General features: G+C 39.5%; 1 protein-coding gene and 1 long non-coding RNA gene across 3 annotated transcripts; both read right to left on the bottom strand.

Moving 5' to 3' along the window:
- Window positions 1–712: 712 nt before the first annotated feature.
- LOC112166116 lies at window positions 713–4,445 on the bottom strand. Of its 2 annotated transcripts, none has more exons than XR_002923124.2 (6): window positions 4,205–4,445; window positions 3,355–3,434; window positions 2,878–3,017; window positions 1,723–2,147; window positions 1,448–1,546; window positions 713–1,126 (listed from the first exon to the last, which is right to left on the bottom strand). It is a non-coding gene; the product is annotated as an uncharacterized LOC112166116 (long non-coding RNA). The 2 variants fall into 2 exon arrangements; XR_002923123.2 differs by having other exon boundaries at window positions 1,723–2,155; window positions 4,205–4,444.
- A 7,650-nt stretch (window positions 4,446–12,095) lies between these two features.
- Window positions 12,096–14,619, bottom strand: LOC112201835 (putative pentatricopeptide repeat-containing protein At1g12700, mitochondrial). The gene has a single exon (XM_040505454.1). The coding sequence runs from the start codon at window positions 14,518–14,520 to the stop codon at window positions 12,736–12,738; it is 1,785 nt and encodes a 594-aa protein (XP_040361388.1). The 5' UTR covers window positions 14,521–14,619; the 3' UTR covers window positions 12,096–12,735.
- Between the last annotated feature and the right edge of the window lie 132 nt (window positions 14,620–14,751).

Here is a 14,751-nt window from a genome sequence, read left to right as displayed (position 1 = left end):
TCTGAGCGTGCTGATAATGTGTAAAAGTAAAAATGGGTTGGAATTGGTCTACTCATTTCATTCATAACCCCTTTATATAGGGATAGGATTACAACGGAAATATCAATTACATTGATGATACTAAATGCTGATTGAGCTGTGATTTATAATTGCTTGATTCCCTCTTCGTCTGTTTCTTTGACGAAGGCACATAATGTGCTTTTCCTTTAACAAATTTATATTGTTTATAAATAGTATATTATCTTTATATTATTAAAAAAATTATATTATAGAAAGGGACCCAGCCCGGCCCTAATATATCATGCTCGGCCATGTCGGGCCCATAATGGAATCGGACTGGGTCAGACCATTGGGTCAATATTTCTGAAGCCGTACTGAACTGCTTTTAAACATGTCGTGTTCGGGCCTAGCGGCTGTTTGCCACCTCTATCATAAGTGATAACTCGACATTATACTAGGAATGACAACCCGCGTGATGCCGCGGGAAAGCATTTCTGCATTATGTTCGCTAAATTTCATATGTTTTCTAAGTGTGTGACTCGCAAAGATAACTAAGATGTGATTAAATAAAAACAGAAAGTTGTTGCCAATAGTATAACATTTCTGCATTATGTTCGCTAAATTTCATATGTTTTCTAAGTGTGTGACTCGCAAAGATAACTAAGATGTAATTAAATAAAAACGGAAAGTTGTTGCCAATAGTATAACTGCATTTAGGTTGTATAACAAATATCAAGTTATTTCTTTTCAAGTGAATTAACAACTAATAGTAATCAATTAAGTGAAGTTCTTATTTTCAAACAGATCTTTCACATGTTTGGTTAACATTTTGTACAACCCCAAGGGTCATTTGTGTATTGACCTGAAAGGTCGTCACCTTCATGCTTTGTAGAGTGGCAATTGCCTCCTACCAGCCATGAAGTACGCAAGAGTTCAAGAACACTTCAAGCTTATACATCAAGTTTCCCTTCTCAACTTCTTCAATTGGTCCAAGAACTCTTCACCGCTGCTAGCAGCTACATTGTTGTGGGCACTGAGGGTGATTGTGATTCTACAATAGAATTTTGTGCTGTGCTCAAATGTCTCCAACTCCATTCAGAAAATCATGCAGTCGGATTATAGGTTTCTGCATATTCAAAGTAGAGCTCCTTTAAAAAAAAAAAAAAAAAAAAAAAAAAAGGTAAAGCCTCCATAGCCCCGACAGAAGTGGAAACTGTGCGACATACTGACATGTGAAACAAAGCAAAGACAGAAAGCCATCGAATCAAACCCAAAAAACAATAAATTGCATATAACGACCCTTCTATTGTAACAAAGGATTCCCCTTTTTTTGTGGAAAAAGCCCAATACATACATGACCTAGAGCATTTAAATTTTGAAAAGAAACAAATTAAAGAAATATGTAGGTTATATGATGTATGAGTTGAATGTAATTTTATTAGTTCACCTGGGCTGATGCAGGAAAGTTTTTCATGCTTGAGCAAGAGCTGAAAGGTCTCAACATCTACTTCAGTACTAGAATACTTTTCTGAACTCATATGCATTTCTACGCACAATTACAAAATTCAAGTATATGATTAGAAACTTTACAGAAACTAAAACAATACAACATAATAAATAATCTATAATAATCAACTGACAATTAATAAATTGTCTTTTCATGTTGAAATAATCGTCTTTGGCATAATATATGAACTAATGCATAATAGTATACACACGTACCATATTCACTTCTTCACTCCGTGGGGGAAGATTTTTGAAGGTCATTGGTGACAAATAGAAGAGACATGACTATCATCATGCTGAGGCTTTTAAGGATCTGTAGTCTTTGTTGCTGTTGAGTGGACCTTGCTTTGAAGGCATTACGCAAGGATATTCCCCAAGAGGAATGAAGGAGGACGCCCTCTAATTTCTTGCTTTTGGAGCTTTGATCTTAGCCCTTTAGGCCTCAGTATCAGTTGCTCATAGAGATGTGAGAACACCAGCAGAAACCCACCCGCCAATACTGACAATATGATCTTTGCTACTACCACTAACAGCTCTTCTTCAATTTTTCTGACCTTCCATCTGCTGCTGTTTGTAAATCTTCCTTTCTCATCCTATGGTATATGACTGTTATTCTCACCAAGGTCTATGGCTATGTTTAACTGTAAACCTAAAAAGGAGCATGGTTAGCATCTTCCTTATTGCAACCAAACTAATGCAGAGGCATTCTTTCAATTTCTAAGCAACCATATATAAATCAAGCATATAAAATTCAATGCAAATAACCTGCATACTCAGCACTTTACATATAATAACAGTAAAAAAAGAATAAACTATCCAAATCCCTGCCCCTTGTAACTCAGTTCAGCAGAAGCAAGAGGCAACGAAGTGAAAATTGAGATTGACAATAAATGGGAGTGAATAGCAATTTGATAGAGAGCATCAACTAAAAGGCAAAGATAATCAAGTACACATCATACAGCAAAACCAATGTAAATGAGATGAGCATGTATAATATAATGTAAAGCATAAGGTAAAGACTTTGTTCCGAAAACAGATTTGAAAGGAATTGATGAATAAATATGCCAACACTGAAAATGAAAATCGATTCTGTTTCAGGCCATCATCTTTACAATCAGATAAACATGAAACGAAAAGAAAAATATATCAGTTTCCATTGAAAGTCATCATACGTGCCATAAAAATCAGCAAAGAAATCGCTACCATAACTTCATGTAACTAAATACAGGGAGATCACTACCACCTATTGCAGATGATCAAAGGGTATATATAGAAGTTCATGAATGTAAATGAAGGAAAATTCATCTTCATCTTGTATTCACAATTAGTGTTTGATAGGACCTAATTCAAAATTGAGAAACTAACACTTACCAAGGTCCTTAGCCTTCTTCAACCTTTTCCAAAGCTAATTGAATGGTTGTTCAAAAGCTAATGAACTCACTGAGCTGCGGAGGCCCATTCATGATGCACTACTCCATTGTCTTCTCTGTTATGTCCAAATTTCACATAACCTACAGGAGCAGCAAAAAGTGTTTCACACTGAGAACCATATTAAGATAAATGATATTGCCTAAAACAGTCCCATATGTTATGAACTTATGATCCTCATATCGTACTTAAAAACATTCATAGATATCCATGTATAAACCACGAAAAGGAAAATCATTGGTGACAGGAAATACAAATCACCTCGAGCGAGAGAAAAGTGTATGTAAAATAACAAAAGTTAGTGATATGAAGATTGTTCAAAAATCTATTAAAAAGAGAAAAGTCAAAATACATAATAAATTTTAGAAAAGTATCGATGTTAATGCACAAATAAATTTTTTTACTTAAAACTTCACTCACCTTTCACACATAGAAGACCAAATTATTGTTCACTTCTCTATTGTTACCGACTGATTTCGAATTTTGAGATAGAACTGAAGCTGCACAAAGTAGTTTTCAGAATGAGGTTCATCTATTACAGAATATGGATAAATGCAATTGTTAGCATTGGTTAATTACCAAAAGGATATGAAGTAGTAAACTACCGAAAGGATATGAAGTAGTAAACTGTATATGCTTTTTGCAAATCTTGATATGAAATATATTAACTCATTTGGTTATAGTTTGATATTCATATGAATAAATGCTATGGTTAATATTGGTAGACATTCTTTTTCTTAGCAAATTGAAACACACGGATCAAAGAATATATATATATATATATATATATATATATATACACACACACACAGAGAGTAAAACCAGCATACAATTAATCAAATAACTTCAAGTGTTTTCAATTAATCAACCAGATTTGGAAGTGGAAAACAAACCAAATTTCTAAACTGTAAAGATTTATATCAATTGAAGATGAACAATAAGCAAAAAAAAAAAAAAATTCAATCAGAAACCAAAGTATATCAAAAGTAGCAGAAACAGTAAAAGAGAAAAATTTTCAAAGCTGTCAAACGGACCAAATGGACAAATTAATGATAGAATAAAAGCAACTGAATAATCTCCTACTCCAATAAAAAGGAATCAAAAACTTGGATCAAACAATTTGAATCAGATGGTTTCTTTCCCTTAGAGATACAACATCATTTTGGGTATAGATGAACAATCTGGTAAAACAAATTATCGTAATTGTTTGATAAAAAAATCAGTGCTTATTATATTGGGCTAATTCTATTCTATCACTATAAAATCTTACCAAGTTATGAGTGATGGGTGCTGTTGATGTCGGCGAAGGAGAGAGACTGATGTTGATAAAGGCTTCTGGAAATGGAAAAGTAATGGAGAAGAGACTGAGGTCTACAATGTTCTTGCTGCTCACAACTCTCTTTCTCTGTTGCTCTTTTTTGTAGTGATTTTTGGGTTTTGAGGTGGATTTTAACTTGGGGGTGAGGGATTAGAGTAGACTGCTTTAGAAAAGAGAAGAAGATCAGATCGATAGACAGCAGAACAGAAAGATCTCAAAGGAGGGCAGAACCGTCTTTTCTGGCCCCAGGAACTGTTCCCCACTGTTGCTTTATGAACAGTGAACTCATCTTTAGTATATAGTAAATTTCTCTTCTAATGTTCATCATCAATAAAACACGGTTTATTTCATTTATTTCATCATCATCTAATTTTTATTATTTTATTTAATTAATTTTTTTTCACCATTTTTATATTTTATTTAACCCTATCGCCGCGAGAGAACAACTGCACCAAAACGCTCCTATCGACGGCCGGACAGGCACTTCATTTGCCGTAGCTTTTGGGATTGATGGGTTGGAGACAATTTAGGTAGGTCGCTCTTGATCAGGTTCAAAGCTTCTCAGCGGCAAGGTTGGGCTTGGGCATCAATGTTGCAAGGGCAGCGACTAGCGATGGGATGGATTGGAGCTCGATCCAATTCTGCTCCAGGTGGCAGTGGCTGTAAGGCAGTATCGTGGAAGATGTCTTCCAACTCCTAGTGCGCTGGTTTTTTTTTCAAACTCTGGTTGGAATTGGACTTTGCACTGGGGCTGCAGTGATGTCTTTGGTGCGATGGGTCGTGATGGCGTGGTAGCTGTCTTTGTGGCATGGTGGCTGAGACGGACAGCAGGTTGCGAAGGCGGTGAATTAGGATTTGGTTTGGGCCTATCTTTTGACTTTGGGCTATCTTTCCTCTTGGGCCTTGTGGGATGTTTAATTAGATAGTTTTTCTTTCTTTTAGGCCCCGTTTGGTTGGCAGGAATGTCAAAGTAGGAAAATAATTTATTTTCCTTTCCAGATCGATATGGAATGAAGTAGGTTTTAGTATTTCCATGTGGGTATTTGAAACATTACTGAAAATTAAATTATGGAATTTATTTTCCATTTCTATTGTAATGTTTGGTAAGTCATAAGAAATAAATATAAAATTGTTCAAGGAAAACCTAATTTGTGTTTAGCCCAAACTCTAGGTTACTTGACCTAGTGGTAATATGATTTAATTAGAAGGATCTAGAATCCTAATCAATGTAGAATTACTTTCCTTGTATGATTGAGATTCTATGCATTGTAATCCTCTATATAAAGAGGCCCCTATTATCAATGAGAATACACAGCGAATTTCTCTTAAATTCAGTTTCTTCTAAAACACGTTATCAGCACGAGCCCTAACCCTAGCCCTAAAAATAAAAAACCCGAAAACTCTTCTCACCAAAACTGCCCCAAGCTCCTAGCCCTTGTTAGCTATGCCATATGCTTCCCCTGCAGCCCTTGCGCACCCATGTGCCGCCTACTGCACCTGCAGCATTGCCGCACGCCTGCTGCCCCCTGCAACACAGCAGCACGCTCGTTTCTGTGCAGATCAGTCTGCTTTCACACGCCGAAACGTCTTGTTAGGAACCTCTGATGAAAATACTTTCTTCATAAAAGTTGTTCATCTATATCTCTTCTATCTGACCTCCAAATTTCATCCCTATTGGAGTTGTTTTGAGACACGTACACCATTCGAGGTGGGAGCTGTTCAGCATGCTCGTTCCTGTGCATATCAGTCAGTTTGCAAGCCCCGAAACGCCTAGTTCAGAACTTCAGATAAAAATTCTTCCTTCATAAAAGTTGTTCAAGTCTGTCTCTTCTATTTAATCTCCAAATTTAAGACCTATTGGAGTCGTTTTGAGACCTTTACACCAATCAGAGTGGGAGCTGTTCAGAAGCGAATTTGCTCCGAATTTCAACAAGTTTGATTCACCTAGGACTGAAGCTCGTCTGCAATCCTACAATAAGAATCGAATACGCTCTGCAATCCTAAGAGGTATGGTTTACTAAAAGTTCCCGTTTTTGAAGTTTTTTTTATTCTTTTTCGCTTCTTTTTCTCGGGGACTTGCAACCTCCCTTCTTCTACCCCCCTTTCTTCATTATAGGGGAGACCAAATTAAGCCGAACTGTGGGGGTTCGTGCTCACTCCAAGCTTAGAGCTTGTTGAGATCTCCAAACTTAGAGTTTGTAGAGAATTTATGATCGACCACTTACATCATTGTTTCGATCTAATCCAATATCTCTTGGAATCGAATTTCTTGGAAGCGACTCGCTCGGAAATTCCCAATTTCTTGGAAGCGATTACGCTCAGAAATTTCATATGTTTTCGTGGTAGCCTATTTCGCTCCGAAACTAACCCTAATTTCTTGTTCTCTTTCAAGATGAGTAACCTGAACAAATTGGACTTTGCTCCATTGGGAACAACTGGCTCTAGATATCACAGGTGGGTTCGTGATATCCGCCAGCATCTCAAGGCTGATGGAATCCTGGATATGATTCTCGAGCCTAACCAGGACGTGATAACTGTTGAGCAAGCTCAAGCTTTGGAAGCAAATAGAGCAGCCTTAGAGGCAAATAAGGCGAAAGCCATCATCCTAATGACTCGTCATATGGATGATTCGCTCCAGTACGAGTGTATGAATGAAGAAGACCCCAGAAGGCTATGGGTCTCACTCGAAGAAAGATTTGGCAACATCCATGACTCCTTGCTTCCTGACCTAGAAGTGAGATGGTATAGCCTCCACTTCTGTGATTTCAAGTCAGTTCTTGACTATAACTCGGAAGCACTTCGCATTAAATCCTTAATGGAATTCTGTGGTAAAGAGATCACAGATGCGATGTTGATTGAGAAGACTCTCTCTACCTTCCCCGTCTCTGTATTGATGGTTGCTAAGAACTATCGAATCGATGTTAATGCAAGATGGATCACAAGGTTTCATGAGCTCATTGGAGCTATGAATGTCGCTGAAAAGCATGACAATATCCTTGTGAAGAACTATAATTCGAGATCAATGGAAACAGAGCATATTCTGGAATGCAATTATAGTCGCACCTCTAAGAGAGAGCACCAAGAGAGAAACTCTAATATTAGGTATACTTCTGGACATTCTGATCCATATAATCGCTCTACTTGGGAAGGTAACCACCAAAATAGGCGAACACGGAACCGAAGAGGTAAACGTGGAAAGAGAGAGGGAGGCAACGCCTCTGGCCATGTTGGTGGCGCCACCAACACTAAGAGCCATCTAAATGATGCTTTCAAAGCGCCTCAATCAATGGAGTTCGAGCAAAGAGATGTATGTTCTCGATGTGGAGTGTCTGATCATTGGGCACACATTTGTAGAGCTCGTGAAGAACTTGTCACTGCCTACAAAGCATATTGTGAAGCAAGAGAAGCTCACTATGTGGAATAAGAAGATCAAGAAGATGATCTAAAGTGAAGGGTTGGAGACTACAAATCTGGCTGGGATCAATAGATCGCCAATTCTGTTTAAGTCTTTATTTTTCCAAGAGATGTAATAGGCAATTGCCATATACTTTGTAGTAAATGCCAATGGTTTAGTCTTTCTTCAAAGTAGGCTCACCCATAGTAAGTGTGATGTCTAGGAAGGTTTTGAGATTAGTGGTACTTAAGGGAGCCTTGCTCCACCGACATCTCTCTACTCACCTGGTCACATTTATTTTGGAATTACCGAAAGAAGTTAGACGACTACCATTGTTTTGCATTAGCTAGCATTTGGATTAGATTCTCCTAATGGTTAAGAGACAATGATGTACTCTGTTGGCTTATAAATAAAATTTCGAGTTCTTTTCATTATGACTCCATTTTGATTCTGAGCATATGACTTTATGACTACGATGGCTGGGCCATCAGTATTAATTCAAGGACATGGAATAGCCCAAGTTCCACTTGCCAAATGGCACCTTGATTACAGCTGTCACAGAAACTCTCTACGCTCTTAGGGCAAATCGTACCCTATGAATAGCCAACGAATTCCATGCGAAAATGCATGTAGAGAACGGAAATGAGTTCCTTTGCAATACCTCTAATGATTGCGAACAAAGATGCATCTTAGAGAAGTTTATGTGTCTCTCTAGTGGACTCTATGTCACTATTCGAGCTATTAATCCAATAAAAGTTATGAGAAAAGATCTCTTGGATTTAGACACATATTGGCTTTGTCACGACAGGATAGGTCATCCTGGTCATGATATGATGATCCGTCTACTAAAGACTTCACATGGACATCTTTTCTCTCGAGCGAAATGAAGCATGAATCAAAAGTTGATTCCTGGACTAAGTGTGACCGACGCTGCAGCCTAGGGCATCGCCTGCGTCCACCACCAGCCTAGGGCTGGCGTAGTCCCTATCCATGGTACCATGGATGGCATTCCATGGCGTCCATCATGGTGATGGCGCCGCAGGTGATGCTGCAATCACCAACTTGCTTCAAATAGCGTTTTAGACGCTCAGGCCCAACCAAAATCCTCATTGGTTGCTTCTAAAGCCTCTCGCTCGTTTTTACAAAGCCCGTTCCTTAGGGAACTTAGGACTGAGACTGTCCTCTGCAAAGGTTATGAAAATACTCATTATGTTCTTACATAGAATCCTTAGGGATTCTGTAGACTAGTTCAACCAACTTGCGGACGTTTAAATATATCATGATGTTGATTGACACGCAAACACGCTGGTCACGTGTTGTGCCATTGTCCACTTGAAATGCTGCTTATGCTACACTCCTAGCACATATCATATGACAACGGGCTCACTCCCCAGATCATCCTATTCAGTCAATTGGATTTCACTATGCTAGAGAGTTTACATCGAAAGACTTTCGATGGATATTGCAATGGGCTTGATGTTGGACATCACATTCCCATGTACACACCCAATTGGTTTCGCGGAAACGACTACGATGGTAGTCCGAAAATTGGTAATGCGCACCAATCTTCTTACATCCGCTTGGGGTGATGCGATATCGCATGCAGCTATGCTAATTCGTCTACGACCTACCGCCACTCAATGTACCTCTGCGTTACAGCTAGTGACTGGGTACACGTCTTTTGTACTTACGCACATTTGAGTGAGCCATTTTTGTGCCAATTGCGCGGCCACAGCGCTCTATGATGGGTCCTTACAGACGAATGGGCAACTTCGTTGGATTTGAGACTCCAACAATCGTCCGCCACTTACTGCCCTTGCAAGGCGATCTCTTTACCGCTAGATTTGCGGGTTGTCACTTTGATGAGACAGTCTTCCCATCGTTCGGGGGAGATAAGAACATAGATGTTTAACAGGAACGACAGGAATTGCCGTGGTCTGTCCCCACTATGTCTCATCTTGATCCCTATTAAAGTGACAAGATCACACAAATATGCTGCAAACATGCCTGCAAGGAAGGACGTCCCTACGAGAGGACGTAGCGCCACCCTACATGGAGGTAGGCATGGCGCCAATGCTAAAGAGAGTGGAACTCTGGCGTTACAGGCCATGGCCCCAGCTAGGATGCGTGGGAGGCCCGTGCGTTCGAAGGATACATTGGCACAAACCAATCCTTGAATCATCGACACTCAAAATCCTCCTCATGAGAATCTTCCAGGTTATGGTTATCGTTGGGGGACGCCTCAACGTCAGAACCTATTCCTGAGAATATAGAGCTCTATGAAACTTACACTAGTGTACATGAGACGTGGGATAGAAACTCCATCATAATTGATGATGTAGTTGTGCATTTCGTTGCGCATGAGTTTGTTGAGTCAGATGATATCGAACCACGCTCCGTTGATGAATGAATGCCAACGTAGAAAGTTTTTTGGCCTAAATGGAAAGATGCGATCCGGGTTAAGATGGATTCTCTAACGAAGAGGAAGGTTTTCGAGCTAGAGATGCCAACACCTCCTAATATAAAACCCGTTGACTAATGGGGTCTTCGTTAGAAAGCGTAGTGAGAAAAAGAGATGGTAATCTCGCCTTATGGCGCAAGGCTTCTCACAAAACGCCCTGGAATCGACTACGATGAGACATATTCTCTCGTAATGGATGTCACTGCACTCCACTACCTTGTCAGTTTGGTAGTTTCCGAATAACTGAACATGCAACTTACAAATATGGTCACTACGTATCTCTATAGGGATCTAGATACGGAATATATATGAAGGTTCATGGTGAACTTCATTTACCCAAGTCAAGTAGCTCTAGACCATGGAGCGCGTTTACAAAGAGGTTGAAACACTCACTAAAGTGACTACTTGATTGAAGGGATATGCCCACGCGTTTCTATGACAAGTTTTGGATTCTATCGCGGTTCATGTTGGACATGATCTTCATTAGAAGCCCTTAAAGAGTTAAGGGAAACCGCTGAAATCCGTAGTTTGAGATGAAGGATTTTGGGAGAACACGATTATGGCTCGGTTTGGAACTTGAGCAGCGTGTCGATAGATGCTTAGGCATTTTGACAAGGTCAAGCCTTCGAGCACCCCCATGATCGTCCGTAGTCTTGATCCTGAAAAGGATCCTCTTCGTCGAAAGGATGATGACGAAGATGTGCTAGAGGCAAAAGTGCCTTACTTAGTACAATAGGCGCATTATTGTACTTATCACAATGCACAAGACCGGACATCTCATATGTTGTGAACTTGTTAGCTAGATATAACTCTGCGCCAACGCGACGCCATTGGATTGGTGTAAAAGATACTTGAGATGTATGAATGATATGGGCTTGTTCTATCCCTACAAAGAGATGATGAATTCGGACCCATCACACACCAGAAACGCCGCCAACGCTGGCCTGCGTTCTCTATCCCCATCCCAAAACGATATGTGTTTTAGAAGGTTTTGCTGATGTTGGGTATCTCTCTGACCCACACAATGGTCATTCCCAATCCGGTTAAGTGTTCACCATGGGAAAAGACCGTGAAATCTTGGAGGTCTACATAATAGACCCTAGTCGCTATATCTTCGAACAATGCAGAGATCATTGCTTTTCACGAAGTGGTTCATGAATGTATATGGATTGGATCCATAATTACGCATGTTCGAACAATTGTGGTTTGAAGTCTACCACAGATGAGCCTACGAGCATTTAGGATAATGCTACTTGTTTTGAACAAATGAGGCAAGACTACATCAAAAGCGATAACACCAAGCATAATCAGCAACAACAGACTCTCCTCGAGATCAAAGTGAACTAGGTTCAATCTGAGGACAGTGAGGCAGACTTGTTTACTAAGTCATTGCCCAATTCCACGTTCGAGAAACATGTGGCAAGAATTGGCTTGCGGAAATTATATGAACTCCTATGATCGTAGTCATCAGGGGGAGGCGCAGACATCAGGGGGAGATGTCTACATGTTCACCTCGAATCGTGAAGGGTGTGTTGTGCTCTTTTTCCCCTTCGACCGAGGTTATTTTTGTCCCATTGGGTTTTTGTTACTCGGCAAGGTTTTTAACGAGGCAACGAGAGAAGCACCGCGTTTGGGCAACACAAGGGGGAGTGTTCAAGGAAAACCTAATTTGTGTTTAGCCCAAACTCTAGGTTACTTGACCTAGTGGTAATAGGATTTAATTAGAAGGATGTAGAATTACTTTCCTTGTATGATTGAGATTCTATGCATTGTAATCCTCTATATAAAGAGGCCCCTATTATCAATGAGAATACACAGCGAATTTCTCTTAAATTCAGTTTCTTCTAAAACAAAAATTATAATTTTCAATAAATACTCTTTTACTTTTTAAAGTACAAAAATGACATTAACTTATAAGGAATGTTTGCGAGAGAACATAAATTTTTTAGAGGGATCATTTATGTAATTTTGCCTTTGATGGTGGGAAATGAAATTAGAATACCACCCCTGAATTCAGGGAGTCAATTTCCAGTCAAATCTCATTTTTTATTTCCTTTTCAGTCTCTAATTACAACCAAACGGCACCTCTACATAGAAAATGAAATTAATTCCCTTTTCATACCATGATTTTCTGCCATCCAAACAGAGCCTTAATTCCCTATATTGTTTACGGAACCTGTGTTGGTAGTTTAATCTATTTTCAATAATTCTCTAGCGTTTAGAGACCTATGCATTTTTATGCACTCTATGTACCTCTAGCGCCTCTGGAGTAGTACCAAAGAAGGATTCTCGCTACTTATCGTCTTAATATTCAACAAAAGTCCTCCTTTGCCATTACTTAGTTCTGGTACTATATTTCTACTCTGGGATTATACTCCTTCAGTTCTATTGATGCAATTCTCACAGCCTGATGCACTTCATGTCTTCATCAGTCGTCACCCTAGAATTGGATTCCAGGGTAACCAGATACCTGATACAACTGAAACCCAACCAATCAAATACAGAAACTTCCTCCACAAGTTCTGAAAGATGCAGCAGTATCGAATCTCCATATGATACTGTCAGAGCTCTGCTTCAAAGATTCATATATACTTCATAACGAATTTTACATATACTTCATAATGAATTTTACAACAGAGTCAATAAAGCGGGATCAACGTTATCTTTACATAGTAGACCAACAATCAGTTCTACAGTGGATGCATCTGCCGCGAAGCCCCTCTTCACCATCTGTTGAATAAGTCCCATTGCCCTTAATGTCTCATTGTTATTGATAAACCCGCGGATAATTATGTTATAGGTGCAAGCATCAGGAGGACAGTCTTTATCTTCCATCTCCTTAAACAACTTTTCGGCTTCACTTGTTAACACCCCGTTACAAAATCCCCTGATCATTATGGTGTACATCTTCACATCAGGTTGTAGTCGTTTTGATAGTAAACAACGGAACAGATCTCTTGCAGCTGCAGTATTTCCAACTATGCACAAACCTTCAATAAGAATACTGTAAATTACAATATTTAGTTCCATCTTTCTTTCTTTCATCTCTCTCAACAATTCTATTGCCAAAGAAAGTTGTTGGTTCTTACATAACCCATCCAGTAGAATAGCATAAGTTTGAACATCTGGATGCTGGCCGCAAGCCTGCATCTGAGAGAATAACTTTTGTGCGCCTTGTATCTTGCCCATTTTGCAAAAACCGTCAATGAGAGTGTTATAAGTAATGGTATTTGGAACCAGCCCCATTTGAGACATTTCCTGAAAAAGCATCACTGCCTCATCAACCATTTTACGCTTACAATATCCATTTATCATTATGGAATAACAAAAAACATCAACCCTGGAACCCTTGCTAATCATTTTATCAAATACTTTTTTTGCCTCATCCATTTCTCCTCGCAGACAGTAGCCATCCATAAGCGAACTGTAGGTAACCGTATCAGGTTCAATATCTCTTTGAATCATCATTTGAACCACACTTTCTGCTTGCAATACCAACCCCTCCTTACAAAGTGTATCTACCAAGATGTTAAAGGTGAGTATATCTGGAAAGATATCGTTACTCACCATTTCATTCAACAACCTTATAGCCTCTTTCCACTTGCCTACTCTGCAAACGCCATGAATCAAAGAGTTGTACGTAACAATGTCCGGGGCAATACCCCTAGTGACCATTTCTGAAAAGAGCTCCTGTGCGCCAACAATGAGTGTATCCTTACACAGACTGTCGATGATCGTGTTATACACAACAAGGTTAGGCTTACATGCTCCTCCATCCATCTTCCTAAGCAACCGAATAGCTGCGGTATTGTTACCCTTGATGCAGAAGCCCTTAACTAGTGCGCCGAAAGTAAACACATCAGGCTTACAGTTACTTCCCTCAACCATTCTGCTAAAAAATCCTGCTGCCTCAGCCACTCGATCCTCAAGAAGAAAGCCATTGATCAGAGTGTTGAGGGTGATGACATCCGGTTCAAAACCATATATGAAGAATTTTCCGAAGACAGATAAAGCAAACCCCATTTGGTTTAAACGAGAATGGCAGTTAATGATAATGTTGAGACTAAAATCGTTAGGAACAATTCCCAGGAGGCCCAATTGATGATACAAAGAAATGACTTGGGAATAGTGCTTCAATTTCACGAGTTGACACAAGATTTGATTGAAACGGATAATGGAAGGAAGAGGACGCCTTTGAAGCATTTCATCGAACACCTTCAAGGCATTCTCAATGTTAGTGAGTTTGGGTACAATCTGGGTGTTTCTGGGTTCGATTGGATTTGAAGGTTGAGAATGAAACGAGGCCAAGTGATTGCAGAGGAAAACAACAAGAGGAGAGTGAAGAGAAGACATGCCTCCTCTGCTGCAATAAGAAGAAGAAGAAGCAGCTGTGCGCAGCGACTTCCTTAGCATCTTTGAGTCGACAGAGTTTAATTTTGCTAAAATTTTGCTACTGAGTAGTGATTGGTGTTTCTCTTATTTACTATGCTTTTGTATTTACTGCGCCTTAGTCTTGGTTTTGATCTCCATTTTCACTTGAAAGCTTATTTTCACCGTCAACCCTCCTCACAACTCACACATGCATCATCCAATGAACTCGGATCAATTGGCAAAATTGATAGTTCAATAATGGCTGTGCTTTGC

The sequence above is a fragment of the Rosa chinensis genome, chromosome 5 (assembly GCF_002994745.2).
Source record: "Rosa chinensis cultivar Old Blush chromosome 5, RchiOBHm-V2, whole genome shotgun sequence".
NCBI lineage: Eukaryota > Viridiplantae > Streptophyta > Magnoliopsida > Rosales > Rosaceae > Rosa > Rosa chinensis.
This window is presented reverse-complemented; position numbering and strand designations above follow the sequence as displayed.

Excerpts from the sequence above, each read along its gene's own strand:
- LOC112201835 (XM_040505454.1), bottom strand. The coding sequence starts at position 14,520 with ATGCTAAGGAAGTCGCTGCGCACAGCTGCTTCTTCTTCTTCTTATTGC.